The 24,053-nt window shown below is 45.3% G+C and overlaps 1 protein-coding gene across 3 annotated transcripts in view; it reads left to right on the plus strand.

The window, feature by feature from the left end:
- Positions 1–24,053, plus strand: part of LOC309345454 (tetraspanin-15-like) — an 89,549-nt gene that overhangs the window by 40,784 nt on the left and 24,712 nt on the right. For 2 of the 3 annotated variants that reach the window (XM_081868533.1, XM_081868532.1), the window contains 2 exons: positions 3,641–3,736; positions 15,096–15,209. In XM_081868533.1, coding sequence (XP_081724659.1) covers positions 3,641–3,736; positions 15,096–15,209 — 210 coding nt within the window. The remainder of the gene's footprint in view (positions 1–3,640; positions 3,737–15,095; positions 15,210–24,053) is intronic. The other variant, XM_081868534.1, reaches the window with a different exon arrangement.

Below are 24,053 nucleotides of genomic sequence, written 5' to 3' on the forward strand. Positions count from 1 at the left end.
ACATGCTCCCTGGTGCCTATTTAGGGCATTAGATGGTTTTCGTTGTTTTTAGAAGCATCTTGCCTTTGTAGAAACAGAGGTGCAAGGCACATACTATTTTGCCAGGCAGACCAGTCTTGCTGCTTAGCATCCCATTGACGCTTTCTTTCCAATTAATAACATTTATTTAAAGGTGTTACTTCTCCCCCCACCTTTTAATTTACTTTTCAGACCCTAGCTTTCTAACTGAATTAAATAATGTAAATCTAACCAGCATTTGGGACGTCGGTGGCACTGTGGGTTAAACCACAGAGCCTAGGACTTGCCAATCAGAAGGTCAGCGGTTCGAATCCCCGGGACGGGGTGAGCTCCCATTGCTCGGTCCCTGCTCCTGCCCACCTAGCAGTTCGAAAGCACGTCAAAGTGCAAGTAGATAAATAGGTACCGCTCTGGCGAGAAGGTAAGCGGCGTTTCCGTGCACTGCTCTGGTTCGCCAGAAGCAGCTTAGTCATGCTGGCCACATGACCTGGAAGCTGTACGCCAGCAGCGAGATGAGCGCCACAACCCCAGAGTCGGCCACGACTGGACCTAATGGTCAGGGGTCCCTTTACCTTTACCTAACCAGCATTTATTTATTTTTAATGACAAACACAGTCTTAGAGAGGGGAAGCAGCAGCACTAAGAGCCAGCCCCACATAGCTCTAGGTAGCTGACATATTTTGTGGCAAACAGGTCCAGGAGTCCAGAGTCTAGCTGCTCTGCTTCAGGTGAGGCAAGCAGTGTGGGAGGGTGCCAGCTCCTCTTCCCATGTTCAGAAGCCCCAGCATGTTGGGAATACACATCTAGAAAGGCAGCAAGGAGGGTTTCATGGTTTTCCCCTTGCAGATGGCTACTGGCCACAATGGCTGTGATCTGCCTCTGTGGCCGGAGGCAGCAATGCTTCTGAATACCAATTGCTGGAAGCCACAGCAAGTGAGAGGGCTCATGTGCTCAGATCTGGTTGGCTGCTGTGAGAAAAAGATGCTGGACTAGACTGGCCACTGTCCTGATTCAGCAGACTCAACTTAGGTTCTTGTGTTTTTTAAATCTCATCCATCCAGATTTCTAACCTGTATTTGCAACTGAGCTTTTGTGCTGCCCACTGTTCATGCCTGACTAGGAAACAAAATGTGTGATGGCTCTGTTCTCCAGATGAATGTAAGAACTGCCCTGGGGGAGTCAACTGCTTGGGCAGGAGATTGACTGTCTTTTTAGAAGGTTGGCAAGGTTGTCAGCTATGAGACAACTGAATTTTTTTGTATGTGGTTTTCCTTTAAGTTAATGTTGGGGATTTAAGGGGGGGAATACCTGTCAGCCTCATCTGAAGTATGGAAGTGTTGAAACTGACATTTTGTGTTTTGTGTTTGGGATACAGGGGTTTTTTTTTGGGGGGGGGGTTCATAAAAAAATATTCTTTGTGTTTTCCACCTTGACATGCCTTCACTTCTCCCTGGCTCTGCCTTCTTTGCTCTGTCAGATTCCTCTTCTTTGTATTCACATTTATTCTCCTGCTCACCCAACCTCTGTAATTTTCATGTCAGAATTAATTAGGCCAAGTAAGTTGGTGAGTTTGTGTGTTTAAGCAAAAAAAAAACCCAAACAGCTTCTTTTCATTAATATTTCTCGGGTTTGTGTCTGGTGGGGCTTTGTCAGAAGTCAGATGGCAAATGTTCCTTCAGAAGGTAACTCCTCAGGCATGAGGGGCTCAGCTTTGAGGGATGCAGGAACCTTCTGAAGTATTTGTGAAATGCATTTTAGATTCAATTACTGCTTAATTTGAAGCATCTGCCGTGTCAAAATAACCCCAAGGGTATGTTCTCTAGGAATATATGGGAAGAATCTTTGATTGCACCCATCTTGGGTTTTTCTCTATATATGTATCTTTTTTCTAGTAAACCTTGCTATGTGCATAATTAAATTTATCAAAAGCAACTGCTTAAAAATTGAAAAGCAATGTCAGTGCCCCATGCAGAGCAGCCCAACCATCATTTTGCTTATTCATTTGCATATTTTTCTTAATTTTCATGGTTGGATTCAGGACACAAAATGCAGCACAGGATCTACACTGTGTGGATTCTTACAAATGTGTTCATGGATGTCATGGAAAGAGGAGGCTCTTTTGCAGAATCAAGGCTGTTGACAGAATAGGGGTGTCTTTTTTAAAAAAAAAAGATGGTGTCCTTCACATGAGAACTTTGAGGGACTGAGTTTTAGTTGCTTAGTTGTGCCCAGTTACAGGAGAGACCCTCTGCTTTCTTCAGAGGCACTGTGTCCTGTGACCCATTTTTCAAACACAAAGGAGACCCCTTCACAAAGGAAAAGCTTTCTGTTTTTGGAGGGAACAGCACCACAAATATATTGCTCCAGGCCAAAGAGCTTTCCCTGCTTTAAGTTCTTTGGGTGGGGCTCTGGCATGCTTGGGAATATAAGAGCGCAGCTGGGCTTTGGGCTTCATGGGAAGAAGTCCAGCTCTCTGTACTGAGACCTTTCCCAGGTCCTCTGATGCTGGCCCTGGTCAGTGGCAGAAGGGCAGCAGCCTATCTGCCTCTAGTTGTCTGTCCTCGGTTCCAGGCTCTGTTCCCCACAAATCTCACTGGGCACATAACAAAGTCTCTGCCTGGTCAGAAGAGGAGCTGTGCTGAGCACTTGCAACTCCAGCACTTGTCCATTGCCAAGAATACATTGTCCAAGAATACACCCTGATGGCTTCGGGGCACCATCTCTGTAAAGGTAAAAGTAAAGGGACCCCTGACCATTAGGTCCAGTCGTGGCCGACTCTGGGGTTGTGCTCTCATCTCGCTTTATTGGCCGAGGGAGCCGGCGTTCAGCTTCCGGGTCATGTGACCAGCATGACTAAGCCACTTTTTGGCGAACCAGAGCAGTGCATGGAAACGCCGTTTACCTTTCCACCGGAGCGGTACCTATTTATCTACTTGCACTTTGACGTGCTTTCAAACTGCTAGGTTGGCAGGAGCTGGGACCGAGCAACGGGAGCTCACCCCGTCGCGGGGATTCGAACCGCTGACCTTCTGATTGGCAAGCCCTAGGCTCTGTGGTTTAACCCACAGCGCCGCCCATGTCCCATCTCTGTAGAAAGTGCCAAATCTCTTCCTGTCGTGTTTATGAAAATGCTTGTTGTCTGAAAGGTCAAAGAGAAATGGACCGTGATTATTTCGAAGCACTGCCTTTCTATAGCCAGTACAGTGGTACCATGGTTTACAAACTTAATCCGTTCCAGAAGTCCGCTCTTAAACCAAAGCCATTCTTAAACTAAGGTGCGCTTTCCCTAATGAGGCCTCCCACCGCCAGGGCCCTTCCACCGTTTGGATTCCGTTCATAGACAAGATAGAGTTTGCTAACCAGAACACTACTTCCGGTTTTGCAGAGTTCATATACCGAATAGTTCGTAAACGGGGCTGTTCTTAAACCAAGGTACCACTGCACTACTCCTTTCTGAGGGTGGGAGTTGTTTAGCAACTGATGCTCTGGCAGCACATCATTTGGTGTCGCTGCAAGGGAGATTGCACCAAGCCTTGCAGTGTTATGTGAAGGCCTTTCCTTGCTAACCTCCTATCTGTTGTTGGAGAGCATTTCTCACATTTGGGACTCTGCTTCTTTCCAGATGAATGCAGTTTTCCATTCCACTGTGCAGGATGGAATAAGACACTACTATGATGATTTGGACTTCAAGAATATTTTGGACTTTGTCCAGCAAAAGGTAAGTTTTTGTTTTTCACAGTATGAGCATCAAGTATTGGTGGGTCTGGGTAGCGTGGGGTCTGGGAACCAAGGCTGGTGAGGGAGTTGGGTATGTTTAGCTGGGAAAGAGGAGACTGGGAGGTGATAGGAGAGCCATCCTCTGATTTCTAAAGGGCTGTCACATTGAAGGAGCAAGCTTGTTTTCTGCTGCTCCCCAGAGGGTAGGACCTGAACAACTGGATTTAAGTTGCAAGAAAGGAGATTCCAAATAAACATTAGGAGAAACTTTCTGACGGCAATAACTGTTCAACAGTGGAACAGATGACCTGGGAAGGTGGTGGACTGTCCTTCATTAGAAGTTTTTAAACAGAGATTGGAAGGCCATCTACCAACCTTAGCTATGTTTCCGTCATCACATGAGGTTACAATAGATAACTAATAACAATTCTGTTATTAGCAGGCTGTGTACAAGGTGTTTTGACTGACCTCAGAACAAATGGAGATGGGCCTGCCGGTTCCTCTAGAGTCGACTGTACAATCTAGGAAGGATTCTGAGGTCCATTCTGGGCTCTGAAATGTTTTCTGCACATGTAGAGTATCCAGCACAGGTATAACAGAGGCGGCGTCAAATGTTGTGTGGTGAGGCAGGGATGTGCACAGTTTTCCACTGATGCTTAGAGGCCTCTAAGCCCAGTGCCAGGTTGTTGTAGTCAACTGTGCACACACCAGGGGTGTATTAGGTGAACTGGGGACTTCTAAGCCTTGCCTTACACTCCACATCCAAATAACATACAAAAACATTGTTGGGGGAATTGCTTGCAAGATTATCCACAGAAATGTATACAGTAGGAAAGATGCGCACTAGAATGCTGACAGGTATTTTCAAAAGCATAAATTGGAAGCTGACATGGAAATTCAGGGAACAGACTTAAAAACTGGGGAAAGTAGAAACCAAGAGAAACTGAAATTGTCCGATTTCTCCATCCCAACTCCCAGTGACTATTCCTTCACTCTTTTACAAAGAGATAAGCCAATCAAGCATTTTGGGAGGAAATGTTCCAGATTACTCCAACAATGTTTTTTGCAGCTGCAAATTGCTGCTGTGTTCAAAACTGGCCAACAAAACTAGGCAAACATTATGCTTTGTTTTGCTCTTGTGTATATCATTAATTACCACTTGAGTACATGATAAAGTTTGACATCTTCATCTTTCATCAGTAGAGCAAATATTGTGGAAAAACAAAGTCCTGTGATTGCCAATGCAAGTGTGTGTGGTGTTGTTGTTGTTGTTGTTGTTGTTGTTTAGTCATTTAGTCGTGTCCAACTCTTCGTGACCCCCTGGACCAGAGCACGCCAGGCACTCCTGTCTTCCACTGCCTCCCGCAGTTTGGTCAGACTCATGCTGGCAGCCTCGAGAACACTGTCCCACCATCTCGTCCTCTGTCGTCCCCTTCTCCTTGTGCCCTCCATCTTTCCCAGCATCAGGGTCTTTTCCAGGGAGTCTTCTCTTCTCATGAGGTGGCCAAAGTCTTGGAGCCTCAGCTTCACGATCTGTCCTTCCAGTGAGCACTCAGGGCCGATTTCCTTCAGAATGGAGAGGTTTGATCTTTCTGCAGTGTGAGTTTCTTCTTTTCAAATGAGCAGAATTTGAATTATTCCACCTGCCTTGCGCCACCCTCCAGTCTCTGCTTCTCAATTTGTATTGTATATTTTATGCACTGTGATTTGCCGTTGTTTTATTGATTATAGTTTAGAAATTATTTATTATAATTGTTAAGAGTGGATTTCTGTTTAATTTTTTATATGCTGATATTTAATATTATTCTATACTATTCTAATGGATTGTTGAATATTTCTTTATTTGATATAAGTTGCTTATTTTAAAGGTATGTTTTATTATCACCTTTTTGTATTGGATTAGATTGTTATAAGGTGTACATTCTTCATTTCTTCAGCTTAGAATCATAGAATCATAGAGTTGGAAGAGACCACAAGGGCCATCGAGTCCAACCCCCTGCCAAGCAGGAAACACCATCAGAGCACTCCTGACATATGGTTGTCAAGCCTCTGCTTAAAGATCTCCAAAGAAGGAGACTCCACCACACTCCTTGGCAGCAAATTCCACTGTCAAACAGCTCTTACTGTCAGGAAGTTCTTCCTAATGTTTAGGTGGAATCTTCTTTCTTGTAGTTTGGAACCATTGCTCCGTGTCCGCTTCTCTGGAGCAGCAGAAAACAACCTTTCTCCCTCCTCTATGTGACATCCTTTTATATATTTGAACATGGCTATCATATCACCCCTTAACCTCCTCTTCTCCAGGCTAAACATGCCCAGCTCCCTTAGCCGTTCCTCATAAGGCATTGTTTCCAGGCCTTTGACCATTTTGGTTGCCCTCCTCTGGACACGTTCCAGTTTGTCAGTGTCCTTCTTGAACTGTGGTGCCCAGAACTGGACACAGTACTCCAGGTGAGGTCTGACCAGAGCAGAATACAGTGGCACTATTACTTCCCTTGATCTAGATGCAATACTTCTATTGATGCAGCCCAGAATTGCATTGGCGTTTTTAGCTGCCACGTCACACTGTTGGCTCATGTCAAGTTTGTGGTCAACCAAGACTCCTAGATCCTTTTCACATGTAAACCGCCTTGGGTATTGTAAAATAGAAAGATGGTATACAAATTAAAAGTGATGATGATGATGAGGTAATCTGCCTTCCTAAAACAAGGCCGGTTACTAGAAGTCTCAATTTGCTTCTCAGTAATCCTTTAAGTGTCACACCACTACTGAAAGACTCGCACAGGCTACCTGTTAGCTACTGGGCTTAGGTTCAAGGTGCTGGTGTACAAAGCTTGTTACCAGCTTGTTACCTGGATACCTAGAAGATTCTCATGGAATAATAGGATTGCAGAGTTGGAAGAGACCCAAAGGGTCGTCTAGTGCATGGGTAGGCAAACTAAGGCCTGGGGGCAGGATCCGGCCCAATCACCTTCTAAATTGTGGGGCCTAGGCATTCGTTCATTTTTGCTCTCCAAAATATAGTCTGGCCCCCTACAAGATCTGAGGGACAGTGGACTGGCACCCTGCTGGAAAAGTTTGCTGACCCCTGCAATGTAGGAATAACCCCTTATATACCCAACTGGTCACTGTACTCTGCAGAAGAAAAGGTCCTGCAAATAACATCTCGTCAAGAAGTCCATCATGTTATATTATGGACTGTGCCTTAGGGAGTGAAGTCAAACCATTGGAGAGTTAACAGCGCCTGCTCTGGCTGTAAAGACTGATATGAGAGAGACGTGTTTTGTCGCACCTGGGGTAGGTGAAGGGATCCAGTTTTGCTGTTACAGATGCACCACGGCATTTCTTCTTTCCGCACCCCTCCCAACAGTTATTCCTTCTCTGGTCACTGCTGTGGATACACAACCTGATTGTCTCCAGGTGCTGTAGTTGTCTGCAAGGGGTTAATGCTGCCAACCTTCATGTCACAGTTGGTCCGTGCCTGAAACTATCTCCCTGTAAAGCACATTTTTGGGGATCCTGCCATCTTCCTTTCTGTAGACATGACCAAGCCAGAGTAGACCTCACTGAGACAAGAGTGTGAACGTGTTGGGAATGTGGGCTTGGGAGAGCACATCTTTGTTTGAAACTCTGTCCTGCCATGTGCTACCCAAATTCTTCCTGACACAGCGCATGTAGAAGGCATTGAGGTGTCACTCCTGAGGGTTGGAAGTTGCCCAAGACTCGCTTCCATAAAGCAATATGCTCATCAGGTAAGCCTGCAAGACCTTCATCTTGGTATGGGATATTAGCATCAGAGTCTCCCTTTTGGAGAGGCAAGCCATTGCCATAACAGCCTTGCTAATATGCTTGTCCAGCTCAGTATCAATGGAGGAGTTGCTGGTTATGGTGGAGCTACCACCTCAAGCATGTGGTCATCAGTGCTGATGCATGGAGTGCTGGCGCTGTTCTGACCCAGGATGTTGCTCTACGTAAGGCAGATTGTAAGGCTGAACTCCATGCAGGCTTGGGCAAAATGGTTGATGAGTCTCTGTACAGCTTCCTCGGAGTGCGCTGTTATGGCTGCGTCATCTGCAAATGACATCTCTTAGATAAGGATCTGCCACAGTTTTGTCTTGGTGTGGAGCCATGCCAGGTTGCTCCTTGAATGGATGTATACACCATCTTGAAACTTCCTTAGCGTGCTGTCTCTGTTTTCTTTTCAGACTCTCTTGAAGACTTTTGTTGTGTGTTTTTTTTAAGGGGAGATTTTATTATTCCTGTTTGTATCTGTATTGGATTTGAAATCATTTTTGTTTTGGTGGTTGTTACTGTTAAATCAGTTCAGGATATTTAATGGGAAGAGATTCATAAATAAAATGAAATAAATTTTATTTCACACACACATTTTCCCTTTATGATGCTTATTCATTACTTTGCATTCCAAAACTCATTTCTTAACAAATCAAAGGAGTGGGAATGCCTCATTGCAAAAAAATAAATAAATAATGAGTGGTAGTCAACTAAGATTTACTCAGAGTAGACTCATTGAAATGAATGGACCTACTTTAGTCATATTCATTTCAGTGGGTCTGCCTGGAGTAAAACCTATTGAATACCACCCATTATTTTAAAAACTTTGGGTCAGATTCAAGTAAACTGTTGTGCTAGCATGAACCAGTGCAATGAGATGATTCAGTCTGGCAAACTGACATTCTTTCAGTAATGGAACAATAGTAATAGAACGGCATTCAGTTTCACCCTTTGAATTGAGTAAACTATTTTGCTGTATCTCATAAATATAAACTGCTTTGTCAATAGGTTCACCTCTGGAGCTCTGCATCTTACAGGAGAATTTTCCTCGGGAATATAATTGAAATGCATCCTTAACACACATCCCAGACGATTCTCTTACAGTCCAGCTAGCAGGATGCATGGCTCCCTCTGTCTCCTTTTGTGGCTCGTTCTGTTTCATCTCCATCTTCCAAACAGCTGGTCACGGCCATGGCAGCCATTAAAAACTCAATGCAGGAATTTGACAGTGACAACCTATTTATAAAAGCCAACTCCAGCATCCCGTCATACTCTGGCATGTCCAAGAGACAGAATCCAGAAGTGAGCAGAGTTTGATATTTTAACAGGACATGCACATGTAAATGGAGACAGGAGCTGGAGGCAGGCTGGAGTGGCGGATGGGCTGGTGACAGCAGCACCATCAGTATTTACCTTGGCAGTCGCGACGGGCTGGCCAAGTCAGAACACTCCGGAGGGAGGTTTGGCCAAGAGTAGGGATGTAGAGGAATCTGCTAGGATTCTGCGGCAGAGAGCAGCCTTCCTCAACTACTCTCTTGCCTCCACCATCCCCACAATGGGAGCCATGAGTGTCACCTCCCTCTGTGTTCCTGCCACCCTCTCCAAACTTGGCAGAGCCGCTCTCTGGCATGCCCAGTCCAGCACCATCCTATCCTGGGAGTAGCTCTGCCTGCCCAGAGGGGGATGTTTCAATGGTCCCAGCCACCTCTTGGGGGGTGGGAGACACCTGTCCTGTTACCTAGGTCGAGAAGGAGTCAAAAGAGAAGGGAACACAAATGTAGCAGGAGATTGCAGAAATGCTTACAGCCTTAAGAAAAGTCCTCCTTGTTCCTATCTATAGGAAAGCCAAGGATTGTGATAGTGTCATATCAACTTTCAGAGCTTGCCAGCTAGAGAACCTGCCTTTGTTGTAGCTGTATTTAGGATTACCTCTGAAGGGCCTTAAACCAACCGTTCCCATGTACCACAGTAATATAAGCATTTAGGCTTTTGGAAAGAACTTTTTGTCCAGTCTTTGTTCTTCGGCAACTGGGAGACAGGACACTGTGTGGGAGCAATGGTGGAGACAATCTGGTGCTCCCACAGAGGCGCCCAACCCCAGCCCTGCCCCATCCAGGTAAGAAGCAGCGGCAATGCCACTGCCATGAATCCCGGCTGCTCCTGGCTGGAGAAGCCCCTGCTGTTGCCCCAAGACTGCACCAGAAATTGGAATAGCATTGTTCATCATGGGAATCTCCTTGCTGAGAGATGACTTGGAGAACTGGACTAGAAGTTGCCTCGGGCTGTCTCATTTACTTTGGGCATCTTTCTCTCTTGGCCCCCACAATTCATAGGTTTCATAGTATGGACTGATAACTCAAAGCAGCCTTCCACATTCAAAGGCAGTGAGCATTAGATGCTGTAGAGAACTAACAGGAAGGGTACTTGCCTTTATGTCCATATTATAAGTTCCCTAGAGGAATCTGGCAGGCCCTTGTTGGACATGAAGGATACCCACCCAGTCTTATCCAGCAGGATAGCTCTTATGTTCTTGGTCTACCATCTAGCTGGTTTTTCTGGGATATTGTCAGACCACTTCTTATCTTTTGGAGATTGTGAGAAAGTTCCATGGTGGCAGCTACTTCTCAGAGGTGTGTAAGTTGCTGTTGGCTAGAAATGCTGCAAGTTGGGTCTGGGTGATATGCTTTTTAAAAGATGGCCTCCTGTTGTTTAGCAGCACTCACTCAGCACATCCGGGAATTAATCACACTGGGAATTAATCACAGGGCACCAGATTGGTTTTGGTACCAGATATGTGTGGCTCACAGGAGTACTGCAGAAACTCTGGGGCAGAGCAGGCTTCCTAATTCAAGCTTAGAAAATGAACATTTGGGAGAACTGGAGATTTGGGGACTTTTTAATTGTGCTTATTGCATATGGAACAGCTTAAGCCTTTGATTAGTTTTCTGTTAAAAGGCTAATACCTTTACAATTGCTATTCATTTCAGCTTACTCTGCTTAAATAGACCCTTTCATCTATGGAAGAGAGATCATTTTACAAGCTTACTTGTAAGATAAATCAAGATTATTATTCTTCTTATATCAATGGGAAAACATACCCTGATTTGAAACACAAGATGCAGGAGCTAAGTCTCATAGGTATACAATCAATTTTTGCAGGACTTTGTGCAAATAATATACCAAGATGAGAGTTATAGCTGAAAATATCTGAAAGGCTACAGGTTGGGGTGAGCAGATTTATGTGAACAAAATGATATTTGCTTTCCTGTTGAGACTTAATATTGAGAAAAACTGGTCAGGGATCAAAGTTTATTTGGGTGTTTGAAAAACCAAGAAGATAAAGTGCAGATCTGAAACCAAAATTCTCAGGTTCTTGCAGTTCTAAGATCATTCTTTTGCTAAGGATCTTGGCCATCTCCAGTTCCTTTGACTGAGGAGCCAAGTATGAAAGGAAAAGACCAATTTCAAAAGCAATAAATAGTACAAATTATAGTCCAATGAGAGAGTGGTTGTCTTGAGTCCATAAATCTTCTTGATTTCTGCTTATTTTATCCAGACAGCTTAATGGCTACAATTTTGGGAGATGTCTCCCTTGATGACTGACTTCTTATCTGCATATCAAGCAGACTCCACAGTGCATGTCCATAGCAGGCTGAATTTGAAATGTCTTTTCTTATTGAGAGGCAAGGATTGGGGTGTCAAACGCATCCCTCCTCATTCCACTCCCAAATCCATCTTGTGACACTTTTCTGGTTTGTGCTGTATAATTCTCCCCTTCAGAGCACTGTGGGGATGTCTCCTTGGCTGTGCGGTCTGAGGGAGAGGACAGTATAACAGACCCCCTGGTGACCAGCCTGCAGCCATTTTATTTATTTAAAACATTTATCAACCACTTTTTCAGCACTGATGCTGGGGTACCATAATAAATAAAAATGTTTTTTTTTTAATAAATTCAACAGACTAGTGAAAAGGAGCAAAAAAAACAGCAGCAGCAGCACTGCCAACAAAAACCTAAGCAAACCATCCAGTCAAACCAAAAACCAAGCAGAAGAGATGTGCTTTGCACACACACAATTGTGGAAGCCCAATGAGAAAGAGTAGAATTATGTGCTCCAGGAAGCAGTTCACTGCCTTGGGGCAATTGGCATGAAGGTCCAGCTTCTCCCTGGGACAATTTCCACCTTGCACAAAGTTAGAAGAGCATCGGAGCAAAGGGAAAGGCAGCCTCTAAGTGGGACCCAAGCTGTGAAGGGCTTGAAATGGTCAGTACTGGCACCTTGAATTAAGTCCAAGGATGGAGTGGACTGAGAAAGCCATTTCCCAATTTGCTGCCCTATTTTTCCTATTGGGGTGACAGTTTCAGGGGTTGCAATTCCATCCTTGGAACAATGTCAGTGGAGACAGGACAGGGCTTACTGGCCACAGAGATAGGGTGGCGGTGGCAGCAAAGCTTTAGCTGCTCAGGAAGGAAGGTAGGCAGGCAGGCTGTGGCCATAGCACTGTTCATGCTGTTGCCACCACTGAAGGTAGCAGCTTTCACAGCTGTTGTTGTTTTTTTAAGAGGATAGAGAAGACCTGCCCACAGCTGCCAGTCCTTTCCCAAGAGCTGTTGAACCATGTCCCCCCAAATGGAGCTGAAGCAGCTGCCCCAATTCACCACCTGCAAACAGAGTCCCATAGGTTCACTTCTTCATACACTCATGGAAACATGCCTTGGAGACTGGCTGGTCTCCACCAATGTCTGCTGCCTGTTGTGAGCTGTTTATCTTTCAGAATTGAAACAGGTAACTGGATCTACCTGCCACAAACCATTTCTGGAGAAAGGGGTGCTCATTTTGTTCATTTGCTGTGACCGCTGTGGCTGATTTCCCACATACTCCCTAGAGGCCTCTGGTTCAGTCTAATTTCCCAACTACACCAGCTCCATAAAACAACTGGTGTTTAAATGCAGCCCAGCAGGTGAGTTACAAGGAGGATGGATGTACCCAAGCGCCGGCCAATGAGAACAGAGACAGGTGGAAGGCGATAAGTCTCTGCATCCAGCATTGAAATATCTTGATTGCCTGCAGAAATAATGTATTCTCAAAGCAAATGAAGCAGATTGAATTTCAGCCCTGTGAATCGGAGAACCAATATAGTATGAATGATTTTGCATGCTAATAGCTTGTGTGGATTTTCATGGGGTGAGAGGGGAAAGGAGAGAAGGCAAACATTTCCCTCTTTTTGCAGATGTGAAGACATAATGATGAGTGGCAAGAGGAAATTAGGACGCAAGGCAACCTTCCCCAACCTGGTGCCCTCCAGATTACTTTGGACTGTGACTCCCATCAGCCCCAAGCAGCAGCACAGCTATATGATCTTGAGACTGAAGGAGGTTGTAGTCCAAGCCGTCTGGGGGGGGGGGGGACCAAGTTGGGGTTATTATTCGTATACCACCCTTCATCTAAAGATCACAAGGCAGTTTACAAATACAAAATGAGAACACAAAATACATTGCAAAATACAAAAACAAACCAATAAGCTCTCTCCCACAAACACATTTGAAAGGCCATAGATTGTTTGTTTAATCAGTCTAAAGCACCACAGAAAAGGCCTCTTCCTGTGTTGCCACCCTCTGAACCTGATGTGGAGCAGGCACACGGAGAACGGCCTCAAATGATGTTCACCCATTTAGGCTTGCCACCTGTCCTGTATAATAGAGGATCAATCGTCCGTGTTTCAATGTAAAACGCTACATCCTGTATTGATTCAATAAAGGATGTAGTTTGTCCTGTATTTCTTCTTCTTCTTCTCTCTCTCTCTCTCTCTCTCTCTCTCACACACACACACACACACACACACCACTTTCTAGGCCAAGTTAGGGATCTTCTCCAAATGTACAGTGGTACCTCTGGTTACGAACTTAATTCGTTCCGGAGGTCTGTTTTTAAGCTGAAACCGTTCTTAACATGAGGCGCGCTTTCGCTAATGGGGTCTCCCGCTGTGCGATTACCATTTGCATCCTGGGGCAAAGTTTGCAACCAGGAACAGCTACTTCTGGGTTAGTGGAGCTTGTAACCTGAAGCGTTCGTAACCAGAGGTACCACTGTATGTGTGTGAAAGATTGTGCATTTAAGCTCTGGGTGGCGAAGCACAAAGAGATTTAAAAATTTGTGTGTTCATGTGACAAATTCTAGAGAGGCCATCCTGTTAGGCAGCAATAGATTGTAACAGATTGCTTTGAAGTAATTTCAGCATCAGATTTTTTTAAAAAATCGCCCCCAACCCCCGTCCTGCCCAGCCCTATATTTTGCCAGAACAAGGGTGGCAACCCTCGTTCTGGATCCCTTGTACCTCATTGCAAAGTTTTTGAATATGGCAAGGACATAATGGCATTAACTGGGTACCAGGTCAAGGGATAGGCCATATGAAGACTGGAGGGAGGGAAAAACAATCAGTACAGAATATAATTGATCTAAACCATGCTCACTGAAGCGCAGATAAAGTGCCAAGCCAAGTAATTGCTGTGGATTTCTTCTTGGGAACACCATTCATGCCCATGGTACTTGAAATATATTATACTGTTACGTGCTCCCCACTTCTTTTGGCAGGTGAGAAGACTTCTTTTGGAGAAGAGCTCACTGGAGACCAAGGATAGAAGAATTTTGTAGTTTTAGTTCTCTCTGTTACTCATTTCCCCCCATTTTAAATTCAGTTCTGCACATTTCTGCAGCTATTTGCTAAAGAGAAAGAAAGCCGCCTCCGTTCCACTATGGTCTCCATGATGATAAAATAAGCAGTGGCAAAGGTTAGCTGAGATGGGATGCTTGAGGATGAAAAGGCTTACCTAGTGCACCATCCTGATTCCCACAGTTGCTCACCAGATGCAGGTGGGAAGCCCACAAACAAGGGGTGAGGGCAACAAAGCTCTCATAATCCCCAGCTGCCTCTGAACATGGGTGCAGAATACAAGGGAATAGCACTGGCTCCAAGCTTCTTGTTGGGTCCTCTTGTTCCTGAGATGTAAAACAAGCACACAAACAAACCAGACCTTACAAGGTTGAGGGATTTGAGGAAAAGAGGAGGCTGAGAGGTAATATTTGATAGCCTTCTTCAAATATCTAAAGGGCTGTTACTTGGGGGGGGGGAGAGCCAGCTAGTTTTCTGCTGCTCTGGAGGGTAGGACCCAAACCAATGGATTCAAATTGCAAGAAGGGAGTTCCAATTAAACATTAGAAATAACTTTCTAACAGCATGAGCTGTTTGACAGTGGAACAGGCTGGCTCAGGAGGTGGTGGGCTCTCCTTCATTGGAGGTTTTTAAACAAAGGTTGGATAGCGACCTGTCAGGGATTCTTTAGCTTTTGTTCCTGCATTGCAGGGGGTTGGACTAGATGACCCTTGGTGTCCCTTCCAACTCCACATTTCTAAAATTCTGTGAGTCAGGAGAGCATTGTGTTCATACCCTGCTTGTGGGCTTCTGAAAGTGGGCACCTGGTTGGCCACTGTAAGGGCAGGATGGGCCTTTGGTCTGATCCACCCAGAGCTCTTCACATGTACTTATCAATTATCTCCTTTCTCCCCCCCCCCCAGTTTTCCTGCTGCGGAGGCGATGAATTCAGAGACTGGCATGTGAATCCATACCATTCCTGCAACAGCAGCGGTCCTCTCTCCTGTGGGGTGCCCTACACATGCTGTATCAAGAAGGTGAGATGAAAGAAGTGCAAACTGAGTTTCTAAAAGAAAAAGGAAGTTGTTAGGTGGGCCTCTCTCCAACGTCATGGGCTTCCTGCAGTGGTACAGTTTTTTGTGGGTCTCTGGCAAGCACCCAGCACTCCTGCTGAAGACTCCTGGTGGCTTTCTTGCATTGCTTCACTTCAGGCAGAAGCCCTAGGTACTGTTACAGCCCCAGCAATACACATCTAACCACAGGGCCCCCTGAAGCATCACCAATCTGATAGGGGTGAAGAGAGAGGCAGTTGATTAATAAATACAGGCAACTCCCCATTTTCAGAGGTTGCATTCCAAGGCACCATGTGTGCCAACCTGTTCCACCCCCTTGCAGTGCCAAAAATGGTGCACACATGTTGATCGCACACAGATGGGGAGTTGCCTGTATATTATTGTACTACAGATGCACTACAGTGTCCAACTCTGCCTGCAGCTTTGGCATTTGCCCTTCCCACACAACCGGCCGAACCCTTTTCCCTTTACACCCCAGCCACCTTCTTGCCTATTCCCTGCTCCTCTCCTCACAGCTCACCCCAATTCTTTTAAAGGAGAGAGGAGGCATTTCACATAATTGCTTAGCCCTTATGTGGTGCCTCCACCTTCTTCATTAAACCTTGCTGCACCTGCATTTAATGGAGGGAAGATGGGCTTCACATAGCAGCTTGCTAAACCACTGTGCAAAGGGCACCCCCTCCTCCGTTAAACAGCTCACCTGAGCCTCCTGCCCCCCCCCCATGCTGCTTCCTTGCTTGTCTGCTTGCCATTTGTCATGCTGCAGTTGGTGTGGCCACCTGTTGGCAGCCATGTGAACTGCAGCATGACAATAGCCTTATTTCTATGTATATAGAATGCATATACAGTACATAGAATATATATGCATGAGAGAGAGAAGTTAAACAGGCATAGTGACTGTGATTATCACATGCTTCAACTTTGTCAAGTTTTAGCATGTTTGGTGAATGTGAGTTGTCCCCAAAAGACTAGCATCTAGATAGATTTTTACAGTTCAGGTGTATTTTCTTCCCCCTCTCTTCCCTCTTCACCTGTATTTATAACTTATTTGTCCCCATGAACTGTGACATCGATCTTCCAGAATGAAATAGTTTTTTACAAGGGATGGGTCCTGCTGTTCCTAGTATTGCCCAGCTCTGAATGCTGAAACCAGTAACTCCAAGATCCCCACATTCTCAGCCTAGCTCACATTGTCTGAGGCATTTCCCTTCCTCTGCAGCCGCCTGATTCCTGCCACTTTGTCCCTTTATATCCAGTATTCAAAATTGCTTCCTTCTTCTGTGTCACACCATGCCACCAAACCCTCCTGAAAACAATTCCAAATCCTTCATCTGATGGCTTTTGGGGACAAAGCGGGGACAAAGCACATTAAGCTGATATATATGAACTTGATGTGATCCACATAAGCTTTTAATGACATTTCATTGTTTTAATAGTTTTAGTCTTTCCCCTTGAATGACTATTGATTCTTGGCTGCTTTTATCTGCTGTTTATAAGACTGTGCTTTTAATATAATGATTGATCTTAGGCGCCTGAGGGCAAGGCAAGATATACTTGGAGGAGGGGAGGGTTGCTGCAGTTACTACCAAAGGGGTTATTGGAGTTCAGACCACCCTGCCAGATATCTGCAGATATCGTTACCTTTCATGAAATGGTTGGGTCTTAAAAAACAAAACAAAACAAAACTTCCAGCCACAGAGAGTTCAGTGGTTTGTTTTTGTTTCAAGAAATGCCTTCAAAATTAATCAGTTAAGATTGCGCCCTCTGGACCATGTGGTACTCGGTCCCCACTGACTTTCTGAAATCCACTCAGTATTGTACAGTGAGGGGGGGGGAGTATTTGATCCCCTGTTAAATTTGCCCGTTTGCCCTCTGACGAAGAAATGACCAGTCCGTAATTTTAATGGTAGGTTTATTATAGCTCTGAGAGACAGAATAACAACAGGAAAACCCCCAGAAACCCAGAAGACAAACGTCACATAGTGATGTGCATTATAATGAGTGAAATAAGTATTTGATCCCCTGTCAACCAGCCAGATGTCAGGCTACCTGGTATCTTCACTGTATGTAAGGAGCTGAGATTAGAAGCGCCTGCTGTAAGGGAGAGGCCTTACCTGTAATCCCAGCTCGTTACAGTACCTGTACAAAAGACACCTGTCGACAGAAGCAATCAATCCAGCAGATCAGTTCACCAAAGTAGCCACCATGACCAAGACCAAAGAGCTGTCCAAGGATGTCAGGGACAAGATTGTAGACCTGCCCAAGGCTGGACTGGGTTACAAGACTATTGCCAAGCAGCTTGGTGAGAAGGTGACAACAGTTGGTGCAATAATTCGCAAATGGAGGAAACACAAAATAACTGTCAACCTCCCTCAGTCTGGGGCTCCATGCAAGATCTCATCTTGTGGAGTTGCAATGACCAGGAGAATGGTGATGAAGCAGCCCAGAACTACACGGGGGAAACTTGTCAATGACTGTTTATAGTCCCATCATAAATAGATTTAAGTTGTTTTTCAAAGCACAGGACCATTGTACTTCCCTCCCTATAATGTTCTATTGGTGGGTTTTTTTCTATTCCTTAATTCTTTGTACATATTAGGAAAACTGCTTATTTATTTTTGGCACTTCTATGTGGCTGCAAATATGCCCCCCCCCACCCCCATGCTCCAAAATACGTAAACTTCATTGCGTCCAATGATGAGCTGCAATGTGTTCAGAGGTGGGCAACCAAGATGATAAAGGGTCTGAGAACCATGTCTTACATGGAGTGCTGGAGAGAGTTGGGTATGTTTAACCCAGAGAAGAGAAGACTGAGAGCCATCTTCAAATACTGGAAGGCTGCCACATGAAAGATGGAGCAAGCTTGAAGTGAAACAATGGATTTAAATGACAAGAAAGGAGATTCCACCTAAGCATTAGGAAGAACTTTTTGAGGGCAAGAGCTGTTAGACGGTGGAATGGATTATCTGGGAAGGTGGTGGACTCCCCTTCATTGGAAGATTTTAACCAGAGGTTGGATGGCCACCTGTCAGGGATTCTTGAGCATTGCAGGGGGTTGGACTAGATGACCTTTGGGGTATCCTCCAAGCCTATGATTCTGTGACCCAGTGCAGCCTAGTTGAAGTGAGGTAAATCACTTGGTCACTCTGCCTCCAAGATAAAGTTATTTTTGGTACAGGCTAGAACGCCATGGGTATTATTATTATTATTATTATTATTATTATTATTATTTATATCCCGCCCTCCCCAGCCAAAGCCGGGCTCAGAGCGGCTAACAACATTAATGAAGATCAAGTCCCATGGAGGTTAGCAGTAGCAAGAGCTCTGAGTATGTGGCTGACTGAAAAAGTGCTGTGTTTGTCACCTCTCTGTGGGAGCCGGCACAGCTCTGCCATTGCTTTTGAGTTTCCTTGGGTTTTAGCTTCTGTGATTCAGAGTGCTGCAGGGTGCCAAGCTGGTACATGAAAGGCACACGAGGGGAGGTATTCCTGGGGTTTTAAATCCCATTGTCAGTCCCCTCCATGTGCAGTTCTCTGGCTGCACGTGATCCCTGCTACACAATTGCTGTGTACCGTTCAGTGAGACCTTTTGTCCAAGGATCCACGTGCTTTGCAAACATTAGGCAGTCTAGTGGTGGGAGAGGTGTAACAGAGTGGAAGACAGAGGGAGCCTCTTCCTTCTCGGTTTGGGGGGGTGGGATCCTGCTTCCAAACTGAGCTTCATCACAGTTGCAGGACTGGACCACCCTTGTGGGCAGTGAATGGCACTCTTGTTCCCGTTCATTAAAGAAGAGGGACTGTAGCTCAGTGGCAAGCCATCTGCTTTGCACACAGAAGGCCTCAAGTTCAATCCCTGGCACCTTCAGATATGCCTGGAAGAGATTCCCTGTCTGATACCCTGGAGAGCTGCTGCCAGTCAGTGCAGGCAATACTAAGGTAGAGCAAAGGCCGCTTTCTCCATTCATCCGGGTGGGGAGTGGATTTTTTTAGATGTGCCTCAGAAGAACTTGGAAGCTCCCTTCCAAGAGCCTGCCTGCTGTGATGGTTAGAGTGTCAAACCCAGACCTGGGAGACCAGGGTTCATATCTCCCACTCAGCCATGAAGCTCCCTGGGTGACCTTGGGACTGTTGCTGCCTCTCAGCCTAGCCTCAGCCTACCTCATAGGGTTGTTCTGGGGATTAACGGAAGAGGGGGCAAACCATGTCTCCAGCCTGGACACTGAGAACCAGCACTGAGGGCTTTTTGGTGGTTCCCACCTGGCGAGATGTGAAGCTACAGGGAACCAGACAGAGGACCTTCTCAGTAGTGGCACCCACCTTGTAGAATGATGTCCCATCAAATGTCAAGGAGAAAAGTAATTATATCACATTTAGGAGGCATCTGAAGGCAGGGAATCTTTTTAAGATTTAATGTTTTACTATGTTTTTACATATGCTGAAAGCTGCCCAGAGTGGCTGGTGCAGCCCAATGAGATGGATGGGGTACCAATAATAATAACTGATGATGATGTCACCTTGAGATCCTTGAAGGAAAAGGTGGGGTGTATATGCAAGAATAAATATAAAAAATGAATAAAATAGACCAAGCGCTTTGCTTGCAGAAGATATTGGATTCAATCCCTGGCATCTCAAGGTAGGGCTGGGAAAAGATTTTTGGGTCTGAAATCCTGGGAAGCTATTGCCAGCCAGTGTTGACAATACTACCATACAGTGGTATCTCAGGTTAAGTATTTAATTCGTTCCAGAGGTCCGTTCATAACCTGAAACTGTTCTTAACCTGAAGCACCACTTTAGCTAATGGGGCCTCACGCTGCTGCCATGCTGCCGGAGCACGATTTCTGTTCTCATCCTGAAGCAAAGTTCTTAACCCGAGGTACTACCGTATTTTTCGCTCTATAAGACACACCAAACCACAAGACGCACCTAGTTTTTGGAGGAGGAAAACAAGAAAAAAATATTCTGAATCTCAGAAGCCAGAACAGCAAGAGGGATTGCTGCGCAGTGAAAGCAGCAATCTCTCTTGCTGTTCTGGCTTCTGGGATAGCTGCACAGCCTGCATTCACTCCATAAGACGCACACACATTTCCCCTTACTTTTTAGGAGGGAAAAAGTCAGTCTTATAGAGCAAAAAAATGGTATTTCTGGGTTAGCAGAGTCTGTAACCTGAAGCGTATGTAACCTGAACCATCTGTAACCACTGTATTGTGCTAGATGGGAAATTGCAAAAGCTGCCCCTTCCTGGAACACCTAGCATTCCTATGTTGCATTTTCACTCCATTCTGTGTTTCAGGAAGGGGCAGCTGAGCCAGACTTGCAGTTTTCTTACAGATTTAAGAGCGGCTCCCGATTCAGCTCAGGACTGATGGCCAAGCTTCATGGCATCCATAAAAGAAATGGGGCAATCAAAATAACATGCTCCATTGACACTGTGAACTAAATTCTGCATGGGATTCTATCTCCCTTGAAATAGAAGCAATTAATTCACATCCCAAAGATAATTTGTGCGACCGTTCTCAGAACACGACTTTTCAAAGCCAGCGGCTTGTCAGAGCAGGAGAGGAGAGTTGACATGAGCCAACAGTGTGACGCGGCAGCTAAAAAAGCCAATGCAATTCTGGGCTGCATCAATAGGAGTATTGCATCTAGATCAAGGGAAGTAATAGTGCCACTGTATTCTGCTCTGGTCAGACCTCACCTGGAGTACTGTGTCCAGTTCTGGGCACCACAGTTCAAGAAGGACACAAACTGGAACGTGTCCAGAGGAGGGCAACCAAAATGGTCAAAGGCCTGGAAACGATGCCTTATGAGGAACGGCTAAGGGAGCTGGGCATGTTTAGCCTGGAGAAGAGGAGGTTAAGGGGTGATATGATAGCCATGTTCAAATATATAAAAGGATGTCACATAGAGGAGGGAGAAAGGTTGTTTTCTGCTGCTCCAGAGAAGCGGACACGGAGCAATGGTTCCAAACTACAAGAAAGAAGATTCCACCTAAACATTAGGAAGAACTTCCTGACAGTAAGAGCTGTTTGACAGTGGAATTTGCTGCCAAGGAGTGTGGTGGAGTCTCCTTCTTTGGAGGTCTTTAAGCAGAGGCTTGACAACCATATGTCAGGAGTGCTCTGATGGTGTTTCCTGCTTGGCAGGGGGTTGGACTCGATGGCCCTTGTGGTCTTTTCCAACTCTATGATTCTATGATTCTATGACCTTTTACACTGCAACCTGCCTTGGCCTTTACTGCAAAGGTGAGTGAACTAATTTCCACACTGAGATCCACTAGATGTGCCAGAAAGAATTGAACAAGCTTTTTCGTTATGACAAGCATTGCATCCCACCAGGGTCATATTTAACATGTCATTATCACCAGGGGCAGAGCTTCTGCCTCCTCATTCTTGGAAACTTGCAAGATGGCAAGCGCAATGAGTGCTTATTTTTATTTGATTCAAAAAATAGCACTTAAACTGAATCACGTTAGTTTAAATGGCTTGCGAATTGGGCTAGAAATTGATTTCTGAAGCTACATTCTTCACCTGGCCTGGATGGTTTTCTTTCCAATGCTTCCAGATAAATATAGCCATTTTAAAAAAGAAAAACAGAATCATAGAACTAAAGTTGGGAGGGACGCTGAGAGTTTTAGCCCAAGCCCCTGCAATGCAGGATTCAGTACCATCTTTAACTGCCTCTGGTGTTCTCTGTGTTTTGTGCAGTGATTTAGTCTATCCCAATATTGGAAGGGGGCAGAATATGGAGGACAACTCAGCTTCACAGTCTTTGCCCCCCCCCTCCCATTCTACTCTAAGTTCTCATCCATCTGGTGTAACAGCACTGGGCTACATTAGGGAGGCTGGCATTACCCACACCCTCTCAAATCCAGAGACACAGTGTTGCATAATGGTTAGGGTGTTGGACCATGATCTGAGAGACCAGGGTTTGAATGCCCACTTAGCCATGGCACTCACTGGGTGACCTTGGGCCAGTCAGTGTGATCTCTTAGCCTGACCTAACTCACAGAACAGTTGTGAGGGTGAAATTGGGAGGAGGAGGAGGACTACATGCTCCACAGTGAGCAACCTGGAAGGTAAAGGTGGTATATAAATCTAATAAAGAAATAAAACAAACACCCGCCCTGCTCCCTGAAATAGGGGTATGGTAATTATTACCTATATCTGCAATGGCACAGGCAGAACAAATTTCAGGAAGCTTCCAAACTAATAAAGGGGAGGTCACATTTTTTAGCTAAAACATGACTTCATCTATAGAGTTAGTTCTAGGTATGAGCTTTCGTGTGCATGCACACTTCTTCAGATACACTGAAACAGAAGTCACCGGACCCTTCTATATAGTGAGAAGGTGGGGAGGGGTATTACTCAGAAGGGTGGTGGGAATGGGTGATTGGCAGATAGCTGCGATGAGCCTGTTGACGACTCTTAACGACTGCAATAGGTCTAACAGGAAAAAGCAAGGGGTGAGAAGGTGAAAAATGGCTTTGTCATGTATAATGAGATAAGAATCCAATGTCTTTGTTCAAACCAGGTCTCTCCATAGTTTTAAGTTTGGTGATAAGTTGCAATTCAGCAGCTTCTCTTTCCAGTCTATTTCTGAAATTCCTTTGTAATAGAACAGCTACTTTGAGATCTTGTATAGAATGTCCTGGGAGATTGAAGTGTTCTCCTACTGGTTTCTCTGTCTTGTGGTTCCTGATGTCGGATTTATGTCCGTTTATTCTTTGGCGTAAGGTTTGGCCTGTTTGTCCAATATAGAGAGCTGAAGGACACTGTTGGCATTTTGGCATTTTGACCATGGCAGACCAACACGGCTACCTATCTGTAACTTCATCTATAGAGTTCATAAACGCCAGTCTTTGCAGCTAGTTTTCTTGTTCCTGGGATGTCCCACTAATCCATAGTCACAGTGCACTAAAATCCTGGGACACCTGAATTGTTTTCTGTGCGACAACATGGATCCCTTCTCCACCAAGGAAGAGCAAGTGAGGAGAATAATGCCAGCATGATTTGCTTCAGTTCTCCAGTTCTAGAAGTGCCTTGCTTCTGCTGGATTGTTTACGGCGGCTCGATCCCATTCTCTTGCCTCAGAAGTAATCACAAAACAGCTGGGATTTCTCTTGGGTGCGTGTGTGTGTGTGTGTGTGTGTGTGTGTGCCACTATCTACTTTGCAGCCAGAAGGTACCCAGATTCCTCTTTGCAGAGGGCGGGGGGGAGAGAGTTTAAGCATTCCGTGTTGGCACAGAGTGTGCTCCTCCATCAACGGACTGCCTGCCCTAGTTCTCTCTCCCTGAAATGATGTTCAGCCTGTGTTTGGCATACAAGTAAATGTTGCTTACATGGCGGAAGGCTCCCCACCCCCTCCGCTCCAAACCATCCTTGAGTATTTCTTAATGGAGGTGCTAGAATTCAAGTCCTTCTAACTCCTTTGCATGCAGATCAATGTGCATAAAACATCAGAGGTATGCATGAATAAATAATCACCCAAAAGAATGAGGAGACAATTATGATATCTGGCTTTAGTCAGGTGAGGAAGTATGATATATTTCAAGGACATTCAATAGTCACTTCCTAGGAACAGAAATGTATTCACGAGATCTGGGATGGATTACGTTCAAAGCCATTGGTCACATGGGAAATATATACAGTGGTGCCTCGCAAGACAAAATTAATCCGTTCCGCGAGTCTCTTCGTCTAGCGGTTTTTTCGTCTTGCGAAGCAAGCCCATTGGCGGCTTAGCGGATTAGCGCTTTTAGCGGCTTTTAGCGGCTTAGCGGATAAGCGGCTTAGCGGCTTAGAAAAAGGGGGG

This window comes from Podarcis erhardii, assembly GCF_964252035.2.
Source record: "Podarcis erhardii genome assembly, chromosome: 7".
Lineage (NCBI taxonomy): Eukaryota > Metazoa > Chordata > Lepidosauria > Squamata > Lacertidae > Podarcis > Podarcis erhardii.